The 17,993-nt window shown below is 63.5% G+C and overlaps 3 protein-coding genes across 3 annotated transcripts in view; 2 read left to right on the top strand and 1 right to left on the bottom strand.

The window, feature by feature from the left end:
- Positions 1–4,427, bottom strand: part of CHTF18 (chromosome transmission fidelity factor 18) — an 8,543-nt gene extending 4,116 nt beyond the window's left edge. Inside the window, exons 1-13 of the mRNA XM_024759761.1 lie at positions 4,295–4,427; positions 3,882–4,076; positions 3,649–3,799; positions 3,315–3,483; positions 2,860–2,952; positions 2,713–2,765; positions 2,436–2,580; positions 1,900–2,109; positions 1,300–1,397; positions 899–1,022; positions 668–819; positions 460–553; positions 115–213 (exon numbers count right to left, since the gene is read on the bottom strand). Of these exons, the coding sequence (XP_024615529.1) occupies positions 115–213; positions 460–553; positions 668–819; positions 899–1,022; positions 1,300–1,397; positions 1,900–2,109; positions 2,436–2,580; positions 2,713–2,765; positions 2,860–2,952; positions 3,315–3,483; positions 3,649–3,799; positions 3,882–4,076; positions 4,295–4,385 (1,674 nt within the window). The 5' untranslated portion in view covers positions 4,386–4,427. The remainder of the gene's footprint in view (positions 1–114; positions 214–459; positions 554–667; positions 820–898; positions 1,023–1,299; positions 1,398–1,899; positions 2,110–2,435; positions 2,581–2,712; positions 2,766–2,859; positions 2,953–3,314; positions 3,484–3,648; positions 3,800–3,881; positions 4,077–4,294) is intronic.
- A 226-nt stretch (positions 4,428–4,653) lies between these two features.
- Positions 4,654–7,807, top strand: RPUSD1 (RNA pseudouridine synthase domain containing 1). The gene is made up of 6 exons (XM_024759762.1): positions 4,654–4,803; positions 5,352–5,538; positions 5,612–5,735; positions 5,867–5,969; positions 6,123–6,224; positions 6,658–7,807. The coding sequence occupies exons 2-6, from the start codon at positions 5,357–5,359 to the stop codon at positions 7,083–7,085; spliced, it is 939 nt and encodes a 312-aa protein (XP_024615530.1). The 5' UTR covers positions 4,654–4,803; positions 5,352–5,356; the 3' UTR covers positions 7,086–7,807.
- The window catches only part of LOC112409446 (mesothelin-like protein), a 12,806-nt gene continuing 2,420 nt past the window's right edge, over positions 7,608–17,993 (top strand). Inside the window, 20 exon segments of the mRNA XM_024759587.1 lie at positions 7,608–7,613; positions 8,791–8,849; positions 9,408–9,424; positions 9,928–10,007; positions 10,180–10,294; positions 12,276–12,405; positions 12,603–12,663; positions 12,769–12,854; positions 13,616–13,735; positions 14,754–14,874; positions 15,886–15,977; positions 16,095–16,230; positions 16,305–16,443; positions 16,446–16,482; positions 16,768–16,858; positions 17,067–17,101; positions 17,103–17,203; positions 17,537–17,640; positions 17,642–17,728; positions 17,806–17,961. Of these exon segments, the coding sequence (XP_024615355.1) occupies positions 7,608–7,613; positions 8,791–8,849; positions 9,408–9,424; positions 9,928–10,007; positions 10,180–10,294; positions 12,276–12,405; positions 12,603–12,663; positions 12,769–12,854; positions 13,616–13,735; positions 14,754–14,874; positions 15,886–15,977; positions 16,095–16,230; positions 16,305–16,443; positions 16,446–16,482; positions 16,768–16,858; positions 17,067–17,101; positions 17,103–17,203; positions 17,537–17,640; positions 17,642–17,728; positions 17,806–17,961 (1,773 nt within the window).

Genomic DNA, 17,993 nt, shown 5'->3' with positions numbered 1-17,993 from the left:
TGAGGGGGGCTGACCCCCACCCGTGTAGAAACTAGACACGGTGGTGGTGCGGGGATGGGGGAGTGCTGGCTGCTGGCTGCCCCTGCCCCACCCCCGCCACGGCCACCTGCCCACCTGTAGGGCATTGATGCAGGCGCGGATGTCGTTGTCTGTCTTCTCGCAGAGGGCCGCCAGCGCGCCAGGGTCAGGCCGCATGCCCCGCCGCAGGGAGATCTGCAGGGAAGTGAGAGGGTGAGTGTTCCCCCGACCTCCACCCTAAAGCCACCTCCTCCCTAGAAATAGGGGTCAGCTTCTGTCCTATGGGGAGCAAAGGCCAAAAATCCCTGAGGAAGGACCTCAGTCGCTGCTTGGAACCACCCACCACCAGAGACCAAACTGTCCCAGCACCTCCACCCCATATCCTGGGACCAGCTGGGAGGCTGGGGGCCTGATGGCAGAGGGAGGGCAGCTCTCACGGACCTCCTGGAGCCGCTGTGTGAGCCTGGAGGGCAGCGTGGGCGGGAAGTGGAGCAGGAGTGCCTGCTGCTTCAGCTGCCGAAGGGAGGGCACGAACCTGTGGGATGAGCGGTTTGCACAGCGAGCCCACCTGGCCAGGGCCGCCAGGGTGCGTGCCACAGCCCAGCAGGCGTGGGGCACGCCCACCCAGCGGAGACCCCGCCCCACTCACTGGTCATTGCAGATGCAGATGATGGGCCTCATCAGGATCCCCCCTTCCGCCCGGCGCCGCCGCCCCCCGCCCGTGGGCACAGCGGGGCCCCCTGGCTCTGCCTCCTGTCGGCCCTGGCGGTCCAAGACGCTCAGGAGAACATTGATGGCGGCCTGGGGGGACATGCAGACGGAGGTGAGTCACAGCCCCCACTGCCTGCCCACCCGGCCGCAGCACACCCAGGAGGCCCACCGTGGGGGCCCCGTCGATCTCATCGATAACCAGGCAGTTGGGCCTCCCACCAGTGCCCAACACCGACTCCATCTGCGTGGCTGCCTCGATGCGCGTTCGGAAGGCCTCAGGGCTGCGGTCATCACTGGAACCAAGAAGCCAGGGAGGGGCTGTCAGGGCAGCCATGGCCTCAGCCAGGGCAGCAGCCAGTGTCCCCAGCAGGACAATTTCCCAGGGCAGAGCCACCACGTGTACAACTCACGGATACTACACAAGGCCACCCCATGACACTGCGGCCAAATCCCAGTGAGCCCTGAGGATGGACAATTCCACAGCCCACCACCCCCAGGCTTTCAGGGTTGTATCCCAGGCTCGACCAGACACATCAGGACAAAAGGAGACCTGGCCCTCCCCCAACTCACCTCGCGTTCATTTCCACCACAGAGTACCCAGCGTGCCGCGCAATCACATGGGCCAGGGTAGTCTTGCCCAGCCCTGGAGGCCCACACAGCAGCGCCACCTGCAGCCAAGGCAGGAGAAAACATGCTGTAACCCACACCACCTCACGGACTCTGGGAGACCCTGGCCCAACCCCCAGAGACTGAAAATCCTATCCCATGAAGCTCAGTGCTAAGAGATGTTCTCCTGCCCTGCCCCAGTCACCAAAGGAGAACAAGCCCCTGCCTGCTGGTCGTGCAGAGCGAGAATAAAGCCTTGCCTGAAGTGGGTGACATTTGTACCTGACAAAGACACAGCTGTTACTGACGTGACTAACACCCAGAACCCACCCACAGTCCAGCATAATCACTGTGGGGAGGTGCAGGGCCCTGCAAGGAGTGCTAGTCTTATCTAAGTCATTAGAAGAAAGGACTCAAATCCCAGCTCACCTTGCTGACACTCCTCACCTAGACTCTGACATCATTCCACCTACACCCTCGGGGGCAGTAAATGTGCCTCATGGCCCCTAGAGGCTGCAAAGGTGCTAGCCATCCAGAGAACAGCCCACAGCCAGGTGGGCTCACCTTCTGCCGGGGCCGCCCGCTTGGATCCAGCTCAGCCTCCAGCATCTCCTCTAGCACCTGTCCGTGGCTTTTCCACTTGCTGGAGGCTGTGGCCTCCTTGCCACCACGGGCCGGTTCCACACTGGGTCTGGGCTTCCGGGTGGGCCGCTCTCGGCCAAACACCACCAAGTCCCACAGCTTCAGCCACTTGAGGAGGCAGCGGTTGGTGAACTGCAAGAAGAGAGGCCTGGCCTGGAGGGGCGGCCACCAGCACCAAGGACTCCTAGTGCCTGCCCCTCATGTCACCCTACTGTCATGAGCCCAAAGACACACACAGTGATGCTGAGGCTGAATGACCGGTGAAGTGATGACCGGTGAAAGGCTCTGTACTGGCCTCAGTTTCCCCACCTACAATTCAACGAGGCTGGTCAAATCCCTTCTCCAAATCCTGACACCTCTGTGGGCTGGCAAAATGAAGACCTGCTAGGCCCTAAGTACTTTTCTCTCGGCAACAAAGAAGCCAGTCACACTTCACTTAAGCAAAAACAGGACCTCACATCGTCACTGAGCAGCTCCGTATAGCGTTGGGGTGCGAACTCATCCACCCAAAGGCAATGCTGGGAAGCATCTTGGCTGTCAGCCAGCTCCTCCTCAGAGGCCCCCGAGGGCTGGGGCCCCTCCTCCACCTCCTCTGACCTAAGACTGGAGAGCATTGTGCCCTGAGCCACTGGGCCTTAACCCCATGCAGGGATCACACCCCCCAGAATACATGCTGGTGGTCAGCAGTCCAAGGACCGGTGAGGACCTCAGAGGTGGAGGGGCCCACTGTGTCACCTGCACAGTGTGTCCGAGAGCCGCTGGGCCTCTTCCAGCAGTCGCTGCCGCCGCTGTGCAGACAATGGGGTTGGAATCAGGATGGCTCAGCCAGCCAGTCACCCCTGAGCTACCTCTCCCTTCCCAGCAAACCCCAGCAGACCCTACCTCGCTGTCAATCTTCTCCTTCAGGGAGGCAAAGGACACACCCAGCAAGTCCAGCTGGCCACGGCCACGCCACCGGATGTCAAGAAGAGGGCTCTGCAGGGAAGGGAGAGCATCAGTCACCCTCCTCTAGGTTATGGGATTTCTACAACCCCCCTCCCAACAGTGCTCAGGGACCTAGATGGCATTTCCTAGCATCAACGGGCCACAAGGAGCCCCTTCTCACCAGGAACCCCAAGGGATCATTGGAATGGCAGCAGATCTAAGGTGGAGGAGAAGAGAAAAGAAGTAAAAAGGAGGAGGGGAAGAAAAAAGAAAAGAAAGAGGAGGAAAGTGAAGGAGAAAGATGGCTCTCCCGAGTGGAAGACTAGAGGCCAGATGGACCTCTAGAGGGGTTCCCAGGGTCAGGGTAGGGGATGTGATGTCCAGGCCCCCGCTCGTGTCTGCACAGCACCCACCTGGACCCCAGTGCCCACTGGGTCAGCCCGAAGCACTAGAAAGGCCCGGTCGCCGCCCGTGGAGGTCACATTGATGTAGTCCTCCAAGACAGGGGGCCGCCTCAGGACAGGATTGCGGGCGGCTGGCGAGGCCTTAGTGAGACCCACATCAGCCCCGGTGTCCAAGGGCCTGGGAAGGGACCATGACCATCTTGGGGATTCCTGGGGAAGGTACTTGGATCCACTGCTGGCTACCCAGCCCTCCCACAGGCCCCCAATCCCCAGCCCTCAAGACGTTGTTGAAGAAACCAGATCCTTCCAAGATACTGAAATACCTGTACCCCAAGCTACACACCCCTTGCCCCATAGTTCAGCAGGGACCTCAGGACTCGGTGGGGGGGTGATGTCCTGAGTCGGGGAGTCAGGAGGCAGCGGCTCTTCCATCTCATCGGACCTGAAGTTCAGTCTCCTGGCAGCCTCCAGCCTGGACCGTTTGACTTTGGGGGCTGGGGAGACACATGGAAGGAACAGAGGTCCTTCTCCAGCCTCGAACCCCACCCCTATGCTCTGGGCCCCCGGAAAACATACTAGGGGGCAGGGGTCTCTCCCCGTGGATGTCAGCGGCCAGCTGCCTCTTCCTGGCACCGCCCTTGCTGTTCCTTGGAGGTCCGCCTGGAGAGCAGTGAGTGGCAGCGTTCCCTTCAGCAATGGTCTCCTCGAACGTCAGGCGGGGCCGGCCCACGGTGGGCCAGGGGTCCCTGGAAGGTGACATGGCGGTTGTCCCTGCGGAGAGAAAACTCGCAGCAGTCACGCAGAGCAGCTCGTCTGCACACAGTCACAGCCCCCGAGGTCGGCGGCGCTGCAGGGCCCTGCTCTCTCTCAGGTTGTTGCTGCCTCCCGGCCTTCGCGCCTCTCCTCCGAGCAGCCCTCCTGAAATCCCCGGGTGGGCCAGACCCCTGTCGAGCTATGGGGGACGAGGCCACGGCAGTGCCCACGCCTACCTTCCAGCTCGGCCAGCACCTCGAGCTCGGCCGCGAACTGGCTGTGGAAGTCATCCTCGACGCCGTACAGCTCCTGCTCGTAGTCCTCCATGGCCGCCCGCCGCCGGCTGCGAACCTCCCGCGCCCAGCGCGCAGCTCCTGCCCAAAGCGACCCGGCGCCGCCAATCAACGGCCGGCGTATCCGGACGCTCGCCATTGGTCAGCGGGAGGGGCGGGGGCGTGGGCGTGGCTGCGCGCGCAGGCCGGGCGGGGCCTAGTCCTACGTTGGAGCTGGAGCGGCGGGATCCGGGCGCTCTCCATTGGTCAGCACGGCCGCCCGTCTGCGCCGTGGGCGGGACGTGGGCGGGACGTAGGCGGGACTGAGCGCCCAGGCTGGGCCCGGCGAGGCGCACCTCTGTGGTCCAAGTGACTGCTCCGGGGCTGCTGGGCCACGAGGCAGGGAGACGCGAGGGCAGGAGCCAGGGCCGGGCAGCAGCATCGGGGGCCCAGACGGCGCAGCTCAGCTGCAGGTCGATCTCGGAATGGGCAGGGGCGCGGGAAGTATTCGCAGTGGAGTCCGCCGGGCACCTCTCCGCCTGTGCCCATCAGACGCGGGAGGCGAGGGTTCCTCGGAGGGGAGGCAGGGCAGGGGACGTATACGTGGGAGAGGGAGAGCCCCATCCCCTGCCCTGCACCCCACCCCACTCAGGAAAAGGCCCCTATCGCGCGTCCGTGGCCCGTCCGGGAAGGGTCCGTGGGAGCAGGCTGTAGGGCAAGACTGCTTCTCCCCAGGCCCAGGTCTGGCAGGACTGCCCCACAGCCAGAGCCTAGGGCAACACTATCTCCCCTGATATTGGCCAGACCCCTGCTACTTGACACCCTGCTACTTGACACCCTGCTACTTGACTCAGAGGTGGGAGTGCAGGCACACAGTAGGTCTGCAAGCTTGCCTGACACAGCCTCAGTGGCTTCAGACCCAGGGCCCTGGGGAGCAGGGGTGTCCACGCCAGGTGGGCAGGACCCTGATGTGGGCTGGACACCCCATGACCCTGCTCCATGCACTTGCCCTGCATTGCAGCCACCATGGAGCCAGGCAGCGTGGAGAACCTGTGTGTCGTGTACCGGAGCCGTGACTTCCTGGTGGTGAACAAGCACTGGGATGTGCGCATCGACAGCAAGTCCTGGTGGGAGACGCTGACCCTCCAGAAGCAGCTGCGGCACCGCTTCCCAGAGCTGGCCGACCCTGACACCTGCTACGGGTTCAGGTACCCACAGCAGCCTCCGTCGGTGGGAAGCGGCCCACAGCCCAGCCACCACTGATCCTCTGCCCCATGCTAGGTTCTGCCACCAACTGGACTTCTCCACCAGCGGGGCACTCTGTGTGGCCCTGAACAAGGCAGCCGCAGGCAGTGCCTACAGGTGCTTCAAGGACCGGAGAGTCACCAAGGCTTATCTGGCTCTGGTAAGGCCCAGCTGGTCCTTGGAGCAGGAGACTCCAACTCTCAATCCACTTTGATAGCCTCTGGCTGTCAGATGGGTTTCCCAGCAGTGGTGGGTGACCCCGTGAGCAGCGTGTGACCCCCTTCCTGGCAGGTGCGGGGGCACGTCCAGGAAAGCCGAATGACCATCAGCTATGCTATTGGCAAGAACAGCACAGAAGGCCGGACCCACACCATGTGCATTGAGGGCACACAGGGTACGGAGGGCAGGGGGTGGGGGCCAGGGGCACAGTCGTCCAGTGGGGACCCTGGGTAGGCTGGGGCAACCCGGGCAGGCGACCTGGGATTGGGGTGGACTCAGCCATAGAGCTGGCCCAGCCAACTCTCTGGGCTTTCCTTGCTCCCTTCAGGCTGTGAGAACCCAAAACCAAGCCTCACTGAGCTGGTGGTCCTGGAACACGGACTGTATGCAGGTGATCCTGTCTCCAAAGTGCTGCTGCAGCCTCTCACGGGTGTGTCCAGGGCGCGTGTGCCCAGGTCTCCTTGCTATCTGCTGATGGTGTCCTGCCTTGGGCATCTCCTGGCACAGGGCACCGAAGTGTCCCCATCACACAGGAAAGGAACCTGCCCAGGGTCTCCCAGCATTGCTGGCCAGGCTGACTCCTCCCCCACACTCAGCCTCACAGCCTGCAGCCTCTTGCCCTGTACGAGGTCGCTCTGGCCTGGGTTCTCTAGTTGATCGAGCATCGCCCTGGCCTCACCAGGGGCAACCCCAGAAGTCGCTTCTGTTCTGAGTTCTGACGTCTTTGTGGCATGAAACAGGGAGGTCTGCTGCCCCCAGGGGTTGTGTGAGGCTTCAAGGACGGTGCTGGGCATGACGTGAATGGGTAGGGGGTGGGCATGGGGTGGCGCCCCCGCCTGACTGGCCCCCTCTCCTCCCCAAAGGACGGACGCACCAGCTGCGCGTGCACTGCAGCGCCCTGGGCCACCCCATCGTGGGGGACCAGACCTATGGCCAGGCCTCGAACCAGGAGGACCAGCCCTTCCGCATGATGCTCCACGCCTTCTACCTGCGCATCCCCACATGCACCGAGTGCGTGGAGGCCTGCACGCCCGACCCCTTCGTGCCCACCCTTGATGCCTGCTGGAGCCCCCACACCCTGGTGCAGCCACTGGACGAGCTCGTCCAGGTCCTGCGGGCTGCCCCAGACCCTGACCCCACAGAATGGGGCCCCAGGCCCTGCAGCCCCTCCACGCCCCTGCCCGGGCCGGGCCGGCCCCCACCGCCCCCTGCCAAGCTCCCTGAGACAGAAGCACAGCGGGCCTCCTGCCTGAAGTGGCTGTCGGAGTGGACGCTGGAGCCGGACAACTGAGAGCATCGTGCTGGGGTGGGGATGGCAGGCTGGGACTCCAAGGGTTGGGGGCTGCAGGTCAGAGTCCTGGACACATCCCTGCAATGGCCAGGCCTGGAGCGGGGCCGGCAGGGCCAGCAGGGGGAGCCAGGCAGCTGCAATTCCAGAGGATTAAGCTCTTGGGCTGTGGGACCCACATGGGCCTCCCTCCCAAAACCCCAACCCCCACAAACTGCCCCAGAGCACCTCCCTGGTTCTAGAGCCTCAACCCCAGGAACTTATTTGTAGACTTGATCGGGGTCACCCTGGAAGAGGCAGAGCCAGGACCTGGGCCACCCTCAAGGTGGGCTCCTCCTGGGCCCCCAGACAACACCCCAGAACACCGTGCTCCACGCTGCTTTGCTTGGACCCTCTGTGGCCATCACCCCAGCCTGGCTGGGTTCTCCATCTGCAGACCTCAACCCTCCTTGCTAGGCCCGTCTGACCTTGTGCCTTTGCTTCTGCTAGACTCTGCCCCCTCCACCTGCATCCTGAGTGTCTCACATGGAGGTGGGTGTGGGCCACACTCCTCAGCCCCCACCTCACGTGCCATCCCTCCAGGCCTGCCCTGAGCGCTGCTCCATGGGGTCTTCCGGGCCCCTAATTGCGGCTGCTGCCTCCATCACCTGCCTGGCAATTTCCAGGCAGGACCTCAGCTGGGAGCAAGGGCAGCCCGCCAGCCCCCGCCTCCTCCATCCCCACAACACGGCCACGCCTCCCCAGCCATAGCTGAACTCTGAGAACTGGGAATAAACGCTCAATGACTGACCCTGCAAGTGACCATGAATGTGCCTGATGTGGGGATTTCGGGGGGGCTCACACCCCCACCCCATCCCTTCACTGGACAGACCTTTGCCCTAGACCCCAGCAGGAGCCAGGACAGACCTTATAATCCTAGCTGCTGACCTGCCCACCCCCCATACAGTGAACACCCTGCAGCCCTGGTGTGGGGGCTGGGCTCTGAGTAGGGGACAGAGCTGGGTCAGCTGCACCCCTGGAGGACCCCAAGACCCACAGCCAAAACATCAGAGCATCCACCTGGTCCCACCAGGGTTCTCCGTAGAGCTGCTGCCCTCACAGTGCAAACCTTGGGGCCCTCCAACATCTCAGAATGCCACGGGAGGGCTGGCGCCTAGGCCTCCAGCCAGCTTGAGGTCACACACCATGTCCCTGTGCCCAACTAGGCCAGGCCCCTCCTCTTGGCCGGCCAAGGCAGACAGGCCCTATTGTGGGGCTCCTGGGCTCACCCCACCTGTAACCACAGCAAGCTCTCAGCCCGGGTGGAGCCAGAGGCAGCCCCCCCACCCCGCATGGGGCCTCTGCAGAGACCCAGTTCCCAGCCTCTGCTCCCCCGTCTCCTCATCTGTAACAGGATCGGAGGGACCCACCGGGCAGCAGCCCGGACAGATGGATGGCTACTGTGATGTGCCCAGCACAACCCTTTCTCGTCAGATGGGGGCGGGGTGGGAGAGCATCACCTTCCTGGCACTCCCAGCACCTCACCTCCTTGCTGAGGACTGCCCCACCTCTCCCCCCACCACGCTCTGCTCCACCTTCCCACTACCTTCACCCTCTGCCCTCCTCTCCCCGCCACCATCTGCCCCCCCACACCCTAATGCCCTCCTCTGCCATCAACTCTTACCTGTTTCGCCCCCTTCTCAGCATTTCACCACTGTGTCCTCCTTAGGTCCCTGTGGAGCATCAGCCCCTCACCCCCAGCGTGGCCCGGCCCACAGACCCTGCTCAGTGAGTGTGTATAGAGAATGAAAGAATGGTCCCCAAAGGACTCAGGGCCGTGAGCCCACTTTGTGCAGGCTTTCCGCCTCTCCCCACGCCCCCTCCTCACGGCCCCACCCCCTACACCTCTGGGCTGTGCTCAGCCACTGTCATGCCTGCTGTTGCCACACGGGGTCACTGCTGACCCCGGCCCCTCATAGCCCTGTCCTCTTGAGACTGCGGTGACCTTTGGAAGTTCCATTTCCCATGGACACACCCAGGTGCTTCCCAACTGCTGGCACCTGCCAGAGGGTCTGGACCTACAGGGGCTGTGGCCAAGCCAGGACCACCCTGACAGCCCTTCCTTCCAGGTGCCCCCAGGGGCCCCTCCCCACCCAGCTCAGGCAGGGCTACCCCCCAACACCCCAAAGGGTGGCCAGGTCTTCCTCCCTGTGCCCCAGCGACTGGCCACATGTTGGGGCCCTCCCTAGGGCACAGTTCCTGAACTCTGGAGGGCGTTTCTCATGCCAGGACAGAGAGAATCATTTTTCTTCAGCTGGCTGGCATCATTGCTGTCCCCCCACTCAGGTCCCAGGAAGCTGCTGGTGAGGCCAGGGAGCCAAGGGTCACCCCCATCCCCACCCTTCTGTAGCCAGGAGTCTCGGCTGGGCCAGGACCCAGCCTCCAGGGCCCCCACCCCCGACCCCAGCCACAGGGACGGGAGCACACAGCTGCCGCCACCACGTGGCCCTGGGGCTCCAGCCCCTGCTTACTGCCAAATGGCCTGAGGAGGTCAGCCAGGTTGGGGCCTTGGGACAACCCTGACTGATGGTCTGCAGGGTAGGACCAGTTGGCTGAGGAGGGGCCTAGGGGAGAGCGGAGGGCAGGCGTGACCTGCCGCAGAGCACTGACCTGGGCATGACAGCCTGGCTCAGGGCCCATGGGCTGAGGCTGCAGAGCAAGCGACAAGACAGACAGGAAGAGGGGTAGACTGGACAGACAGACAGGCAGCCACGGAGGGAGGGAAGGCAGGATGGAAGGGCAACAGGGGCCCATGGGTAGGAACTGCCCTGGGGATGTTCCATGTATATTTCCCCTCTCCCCACAGCCTGGCTCCTCCCCCTGAAGAGCCCTGTCAGCCCCTCTGAGAACCCCCAGGACCACAGATCCCGACCTTGCTGCCTACAGGTATGCTGCCTCTCCCGTTGGCCCCAGGACATGGGGTCCACCCAGTCCATCTACCCTCCACAGCCTACTGTGGGGCAGCCCATAAGCAGTCATGCTCCAGGGGGCACAATGTCGGCAGGTCAGGAGCACACCCAAGTGCCCAACCCTGCCCCTGCTCACTCTGTGTGGACAGGGACAAGCTGTCAGCCAGCGTGGGCCTCAGTCTCCTCGTGTGTACGGCGAGCATTGTGCCGTGCTGCTGGCGGGGGCCGGATTCCAAGAGCAGTACGGGACAGAGCTGGGGATGGGTGTGACTCTCTACAGCCCAGCACTTGCTCTGTTGCTGTGGTCATTTGTCCACCCGGGGCCTTGGGCTCCCTAGAGGCCAAACCCAAAAGGGGCAGCCAGCATCTGGCCTCCTGCACTCACTGGCCTATGGGGAGTGTCCTTCAGCCAGGCCTGGACCCTGGGGTGGGTGGAGACCCCACCACCAAGTGACATCCCACCCCCACAGACCCCTCAGCACCCAGAGCTCCAGCAAGCCCTCAGCCAAAACTGACTGCTCCAGAGCTGACCAGCCAGCCTCAGGGGGTCAGTGCTAGAGCCCAGGGTGAGCCTGCCCACCTCCAGTGGGACCTGCTCCCTGGACCCCGCCCCCCTCCAGACCCTGGGGGTCACTGGCCTCACTGCCACACACCCTGCCAGATGGAGCTGAGCTGGTCCTCCTGGTGGCCAAGGGGCCCTTGGAAGCCCATCCTGGGCCAGCTGGACGGGGAGTCACTGGACAGTTTTCAGGGGACAGGGGCTGTCACCACAAGCTCTGGGTGCCCTCCAGCTCTAGATGCTGCAGCTGGACTCCCATGGGGCCTATCCAGGGGCCGGGGAGCGATCCTCAGCTGGTCCCTCCAGCTGTCGGTCCCCCAGGGTCAGCACCTCTGCTTGTCTGCGGGGTTGGCTCGATGGGCATGTGTGGCCCTTGATGCAGGTGGTAGTTGTTCAGTGGCTGAACCCATGTCATGGGCTCAAGGCCCCAGAGCCCTCTTGGCCCTGCCAAGCAGGGGCAGATGTGGTGAAAGCTGGGGCCAAGGGCCAGCCTGGGGCAGCCAGCCCGCCCCACCTCAGCTGGGGAAGAAGTGTCTGTGGGCACCTTCATTCCCAACCCTCCCGCGGCCACACCTCCTGCTCTGCCTTGGAGACCTGCCCTGTGGAGCCGTCCCTGTCCTGGGCCCCAGGGTGCTGGGCACCAGGGCCACATGTGTGGCAGGCACAGCTCTCCCATTGAGGCTGCCTGCACACCCTCCCTGCCCCACAGTGCACACACGTGTGGACATGCATAGCCGGCTCTGCTCCAGTATCCACAGTACAGAAACACGCCACATGTCACTCAACCCAGGCCCCACAGTGGGGCCACGCGTGCCTAAGATCCCTGCAGGGGACACATGAACCACATGCACCACGTGTGCACACAGATGTGTGTGCTCACACACGATGCCAGCGCACATGTCAAGTGCAGGTGTACACGTGTACAAACGCAGGTGCGACCCTCACGGCAAGGTCATGGCTGAGCCAGGCCCCCCAGGGGAGGGGTGTGTGCTGGGCAGCCGCCAACTGGGAGCTAAGCCTCCCGCTCCTGTGAGGCTGGGGAGCAGGTGCCCACTGCTCTTGGGGCCTCCAGGGGCTGACAAGGCTGCATCACCTGGTATAGCCCCAGCCCCTCCCCTACAAGTCTGCCTGGCAGGCATCACTGCAGGAGTGGGTGGCTGGCAGGGCAGGGTGCTGAGCGAGCCATGGAGGTGAGCGGAGACCGTGGTGCCCCCACCCTGCACCATCCCTGCGCCCCGAAGCTCAGTTGCAGGGGCTGACACACAGCGGGGTGGGACCACTGGTGTCTGGAGCTCCTGGCGCCACGTCTACAATATCCCCGCTTCTGATATCTGCCGCCTGGACCTGGAGCAGCCTCCTTCTAGGACAGACAGAGTTCTTGGTGCTCAGGTGAGGGGCGGGGGTGGGATGGGAACCATGACCAACTGGACGCACAGGGTCCCAGCTGTGAGTCTGGCCTCTGTGTGGCCCTGGGCAGGTAGCTGAGCCCCTCTGAGCCTCCATCTTGGCCCCCACTTGGGGCGGTTACCTCCCCATCTTCCTCCTGGGCCATGCAGAGTCCAGAGGCCCACAGGTGCCCCAAGCCAGCAGCCCATGCAAGGCCATGGTCCAAGAGCCAGCAGTGTGGACCAGGCTCCCTGGCACAACCCCTCCCCAGGCCTCAGTTTCAGTCTCCACCATGGCCAGAGCTGCCAGCAGGCTGCAGCATGGGCTGTGCCCGGGGCCAGGTCTCACTGGGCATCCGAGGCCCTGAGAAGGGAAGGGGGCTGCCTGGGCCGCCTGGTGTGGGGGTGAAGCTGGGGCTGCACCAGGGCAGGTTGGGGGCCAGCAGGCCTCTCACCCCAGCTGCTGCAGGGACTCACTGGGACCGCCGCTCACCCCCACCTCCGAGCTGTTGAGAGAGCTGTCCACTGGAGACACAGCAGCCCAGCTGCAGATCCCCTGAGCCCTGACCTGTGATAAGAAAGCCGGGATTTGGCCTGGCTCCCCCTCTGCTACTCCCTTTTGTTCCAGAGACACATTGCTTGTGGGTTGTGCCCTCCTGAAAGACCAAGAGACACGGCTGCAGCCCAAGGTTCGCGGTCACCTGCCCTGCATGGCACCTGTCCTGTGTGACCCTGGGTGGTGACCTCCCCTCTGTACCCTGCCCCGGCCTCACCACCTCCTGTCTCCTCTCCAGCTTGACCCAGACCCGCTGCCTGTGACCCCGGTGCCTTCCTGCCAGGATGACCAGTGGGCACCACACAGCCATGGGCCCCAGAGCAGGTGAGATGACTCTCCCTCCCCCCCTTGGGGGGCAGCTCCCATGGCCGGCTCCTCGGGGTGGCAGGATCACCCTTTTTCCTCCTGAGCCTCTACTGGGGGTCTGGGAAGGGAAGGGGGTGGCACAGATGGGGCACTGCGGGTGGGGGTCCTGTTGGGGACAAGGCAGGGACAAAGCGGGCCATGGCTAGAAGGGACTGAGCAACCGGGGAGCAGGAGAAGGTGGTAGCTGACCACTGTCCCTCTGCTCGGGGGTTTCAGGGCTCAGACTGTGAAGACAGAGACACAGGGGGTGGAGGGAGAAGGTGCACACACGTGGACACTGGTAGGCATGCATACAGGCCATCACATAGGTGTGTACATGCTTCCAGACACACAGTCACATGCCACCAGCTACACATCGTCACAGAATGTATACACTGCCACACCAGCAGGCACACAGGTCTACTGTGTAGTCATGCATGCCATCCCACACATGTATACCCCACCATACTTGTGTATACACCACCACCACTGTACGTACCATTAGGGGCACAGGCATACAGCATCAGACAGTCGTGTATACAGGTAGACACACTGCCACACGTGTTCACCTGGTCACACAGCACGCTCAGACCCAGGCTGGCACACAGGTGACCAGCACCGTGGAGCTCCCAAGGACTCCGTATTGGGGCTGTCACAGGCCCACCCGGGACACAGGGAGCCCTGGGGAGACCGACCCTGGACACTCCCACACAGACGTTTATGGCCTATTCTGTTCCAAGTGCCCTGGTGAGCCCAGGCCTCGCCTTCCTGGTGTCACTCACTGCCCACTGCTCTCATCCCCAGGCCGAGGGTGCCACCCAGGGAGGGCTGGATGTCAGCAGGGCCAACCTGTGGGCCAGGTGAGTGCAGGTTCGGAGTCACAATCAAGTTTCCCCAGCAGATTCCCTGGCAGGCTTGGGTGGGGGTGAGAAGGAGGGACCATCTCCAGGGTCTGCATTTGACGGCCCAGGCATGGCCGGGGCAGGACTGACTCCCGGCTCCTATATGGGGGGCCTGGCCCTGCCTGCCCAGGTCACTCGCTGGAGATGGCTCAGGGCAGCTGGTGTCCTTCATCAGTCACACCCACATGGCTGGGACAGGACCCCAGGCCATCGCGGCTGGCTGGGGCCCGGGTCCCCCACCTCGGCCCGGCAGACAATCACTTTTTTTTTTCTGGGGGGTGCCGCGTCATGCGGCATGTGGGATCTTAGTTCCCCGACCAGTGATCAAACCCACACCCCTTGCACTGGAAGCCGGAGTCTTAACCACTGGACTGCCAGGGAAGTCCCGACAATCACTTCTTATCCTGAGGCCTCTCAGCTTTCTTCTTTCCGCCCCAAGCTTTGCTGCCCTCTCAGGTCCCAAACTGAGACTCTGTCCTGGTGGGGGTTGGAGGCCACTGATCTGCCATCAATCAATTGATCCGTCAGTTGACTGATCAGGCAGGGCTGGAGGCCAAGCTGGACCAGCCGGGCCCAGGCTAAGGTCTCATGAGACCTGACCCTCCCCTGTGCACGGATCTTACTAGATTCACATCACAAGGAAGGCCTGGCTGCAGTCACCCAACAGGTGCCCTTCAAAACCTCAGCCATCGCTGGGACCTCAGAGCCCCAAGCTCTGGAACTGGGCCTCAACCAGACCCTGAGTCTGGACAGGGGCCACTTTTAAGCCCTGCTCATAGCTCAGAGTCCAGCACCAACAGGGCGCCCTCGGGGGAAATGTGTGGTATGCATATGCTGACAGCCAGAGCCTTGCTGTCCACACCTCCTGGGTCTCTCACCCCGACCCTGTGTTGAGGAGTCTGACCTCCACCCCAAATGCTGCAGTCTGGGGCCCCTACTCCCTCTGCCCCTCACTGTCTATCTCCTTTCTGCCCAGTGCCAACACCTCCCTCCTGCAAGGCTTCTGGTGCCAGCCGGCCAGTCAGCTAGCCCGGGACCAGCTTGCCGCTCTGATCAGGAGGATGGAGACGCAGCATGTCCTCCTCGGAGCCTGGCAGGTCAGCGGCGGCCCCTGCCGAGACTGCCTGGGTGTCGAGGGCAAGGGCAGACTCCCTGGAGAAGGGCCCCGGGGACGGGCAGGAAGGGAGGCATCCCTGGCAAAGGACCCAGGCAGCAAGGGCCAGGAATGTGGTGCCAGGACACGGAGTAGCTCTCCTGAGCACAAGGGCCCTGTGCTGGAGAGCTGCAAGATTGTCTCTAGCTGACACAAGATGCACCCCTCAGGTCACCCAGCAGACGGGAAGTTAGCCTCTGAGGTGGGCTTCTCCCTCCCCTGGATGATGTTCCAGTGTGGCCCACTTTGGACTGTTTCCAGGACTTCTCACCAATCACCCACAGACTCCTGCCTCTTGTTCTTGGTTTGGTGAGGGCTTGCCTACCTGGCCTCCATCTGGCACCTGTGGCAGGTCCTCCGGGCTCCCCGAGGGCGAGTAATCTTCCAGCCTGCTGGCCTCTCCTCCACCTGGGCTGTGAGAGGGGCCAGCTGAGCTCACCTGGACCCACAGCTGACCCAAGCGTCACCAGTCCCTGAGTTTAATAAAAGGAAGGAAGGAAAGAAAGCTATTATTTTGTCTTATTATAAAATTAATATAAAATTAGTAATAAATCTGAAACAACCCCAAAGTAGGCCAAGTAAGTGGGACAAGACGTCCAGGCAGGGGCGCATCGGATAAGCAGATCCTCAGTGAGCCAATGTGGTGCAGTGGGGGCTGGGGTGGGCAAGGGCCTGATGCCAGAGGGGAGGGGGCTCTCAAGCTGGGTTTGAGAGGGGAGGGGGCTCTCAAGCTGGGTTTGACCCGTTCTGAGGCCAGTTCTCGTTGTGGAGGTTGAGGCAGGAAGAGGAAAACATGAAGTCCAGGGACAGAGAGCCAGCAGGCAGAAGGAGGGGACGGGTGGACGTGGGGACGGGGGCTGAGAGGTAGGTGGGGGGCCCTAAGATGGGCAGAGGGAAAGGGGCTGGGCAAGCCCCCGGCCGGGCAAGGAAGTGACACGCTGCCTGCCCTGCCCAGCTCAGCTGTCTGGCCAACCTGGCCACCCGGCAAGGCCTCCAGGGCAACTTGGAGCTCCACCCCACCAACCTGCTGCTCCCCTACGAATGAGTGCCCCTCCCCGCCCAGCGCCCAGCCGCATGGGCTGAGCATGCTCCCCAGGGACACCTCAGTCACTCGGAGGCCCCCCAGTTGCCCCCTCTCCTGACAGCCCCCCAACCTTCCCACAGACTGACACAGGTGAGGGAAGCCGACTGCCAGGCCTTCGTCCACCGCACAGCCCAGGGCAACACAGGGCTGCTGGCCAACCTGCCCGACCAGAGGGCCACCCTGCAGCACAGGGCCCTGGCCTGCCTGGTAGGCACCGTGGGCCGGCCAGGCCAGGACAGGACAGGTGACGGGCAGTGGGACCAGGCTCACGCTGACCTGCTGTCCTGCAGGGAGGGCCCCGCCCGCGCCTCAGCACCTCTGACCTGCTGCTCCTCGGGGTCCTGGTGTGTGACACAGATGCATCCAGCATCATGGCTGCAGACCCCCACGTGCTGCAGAACCTGCGGCGCTGTCCCCAGCTGACAGCCGCCCTCACAGGCTGCTGGCCAGCGGCAGGACCAGGCTCGGGTGAATGGGGGCCCATGCCATCTGCCCAGGCTTCCCCTCCTCCACCTGATAGAGGAGGCAGCCTGGAGATCAATGTCCACAGCCCCACTGACCTCTAACCTCTGACCCCGCTCCCACCCCACTCTGACCCTGCAGCCTATGGGGTATGGGTTTGAGGTGCCCAGAGGCCTGGGGTGGGAGAGTCTCTGCTGGGCAGGCCCTGGGAATGGCACTCAGGGAGGGTAGGCGGTCTGAGGGGTCTGGGTGCTGCTCAGGGCCCGACACAGAGCCCCCTTCGCACACCAGGCCCTCTGGCTCCTGGAACCTGGAGGGGCTGCAGGCTCTGGGACCCCTAGCCACCGACATCAGCCCCAGCCTGTGGATGCAGCTACAGGAGGTAGGGCAGCACCCCGGGGTGGGTGGGGATCCAGCCAACCTTCCACCAGCCTGCCCAGGCCTGATGGTCGGCCGGCAGCCACTCTGATGCCCAACTGCTGTCCCCAGTCGCTCCCCGTCACAGAGTTTCTGTCTGTGGGGAGGAAGGAGGGAACAGGTAGCCCTGGTGGCCCTCCCCAGGGTGTGGACTCTCCAGGCCCGCCCGCCAGGCCGTGGGCCTAGACTTCTTTGGCAGCATAGTGGCCACGGGCAGGGCAGCTCAGCCAGCATGATGCCAGGCGCTTTGGCACTGGCTTCCTCGAGGCCAAGGCCAAGTTGGTACCCTCACAGCCCAAGTGGGACACAGGTCAGTGTGGCCACCATGGCCTGGGGATTTTGCATCTCCCCCTGCTCGGGCTCCTCATCCCGGAGTGGGGGCACTAGAGGCATGGCACCCTCTGCCTGGACCTCCTGAGCTTGGCCCAGGGTCTCTGTCCAGGTTGAGGGGAGTGGTCAGAGTCTGGTGGGGCTGGACTGGGAGTTGAGACCAAGGTCAGGGTTGAGTCAGTCTGGTCCAGGCCAAGTTATTGGCTAGGAGTCAAGCTTGGGAAGGGTCAAGGTCAGGAGTGAGGTGGGGCCCAAAGTCAGCAGCAGTGCTGACCAGCTGGGTCCTCAACACCTGTATTCCACCTTGCCACAGGGAGACCCTGTATCCCTGGCAACATCACTGCAGCCACGCTGAACGATGGCCTCTTCCTGGTGTGCTATGACTGCGTGCAGCTCGAGTCCTGCCCGGGCAGCCGTGCGTGTGCTCAGGGCCAACCTGGACCCCCTGCTGCAGCACCCACTGCCCACCCAGTGCCAGAAAGTCGTCAAGGCCAAGCTGGCTTAGGTGCGCCAGTGACCGGCAGTGGGAGGCAGGTGGTGGGCCGGCCGTGTGGCCTGACCACAACCTGCCTCCCACTGCAGGTCTACCCAGGCAGCGTCCCCGAGGAGCAGCTGCAGCTCATCCCCTCGCTGGCCTACCTCTACTCCCATGCGGAGATTGGCCAGTGGCACATCACGTCCAAGGACACGGTCGTGGCCCTGCTGGCCCCAGAGGGGGCCCTGGAGACCCAGACAGAGGTGAGGGTGGGGGTGGGGGTGGGGTGGGCAGG

This window comes from Neophocaena asiaeorientalis, unplaced genomic scaffold (genome assembly GCF_003031525.2).
Source record: "Neophocaena asiaeorientalis asiaeorientalis breed wild unplaced genomic scaffold, Neophocaena_asiaeorientalis_V1.1 scaffold254, whole genome shotgun sequence".
In the NCBI taxonomy this organism is placed as follows: Eukaryota; Metazoa; Chordata; class Mammalia; order Artiodactyla; family Phocoenidae; genus Neophocaena; species Neophocaena asiaeorientalis.
This window is presented reverse-complemented; position numbering and strand designations above follow the sequence as displayed.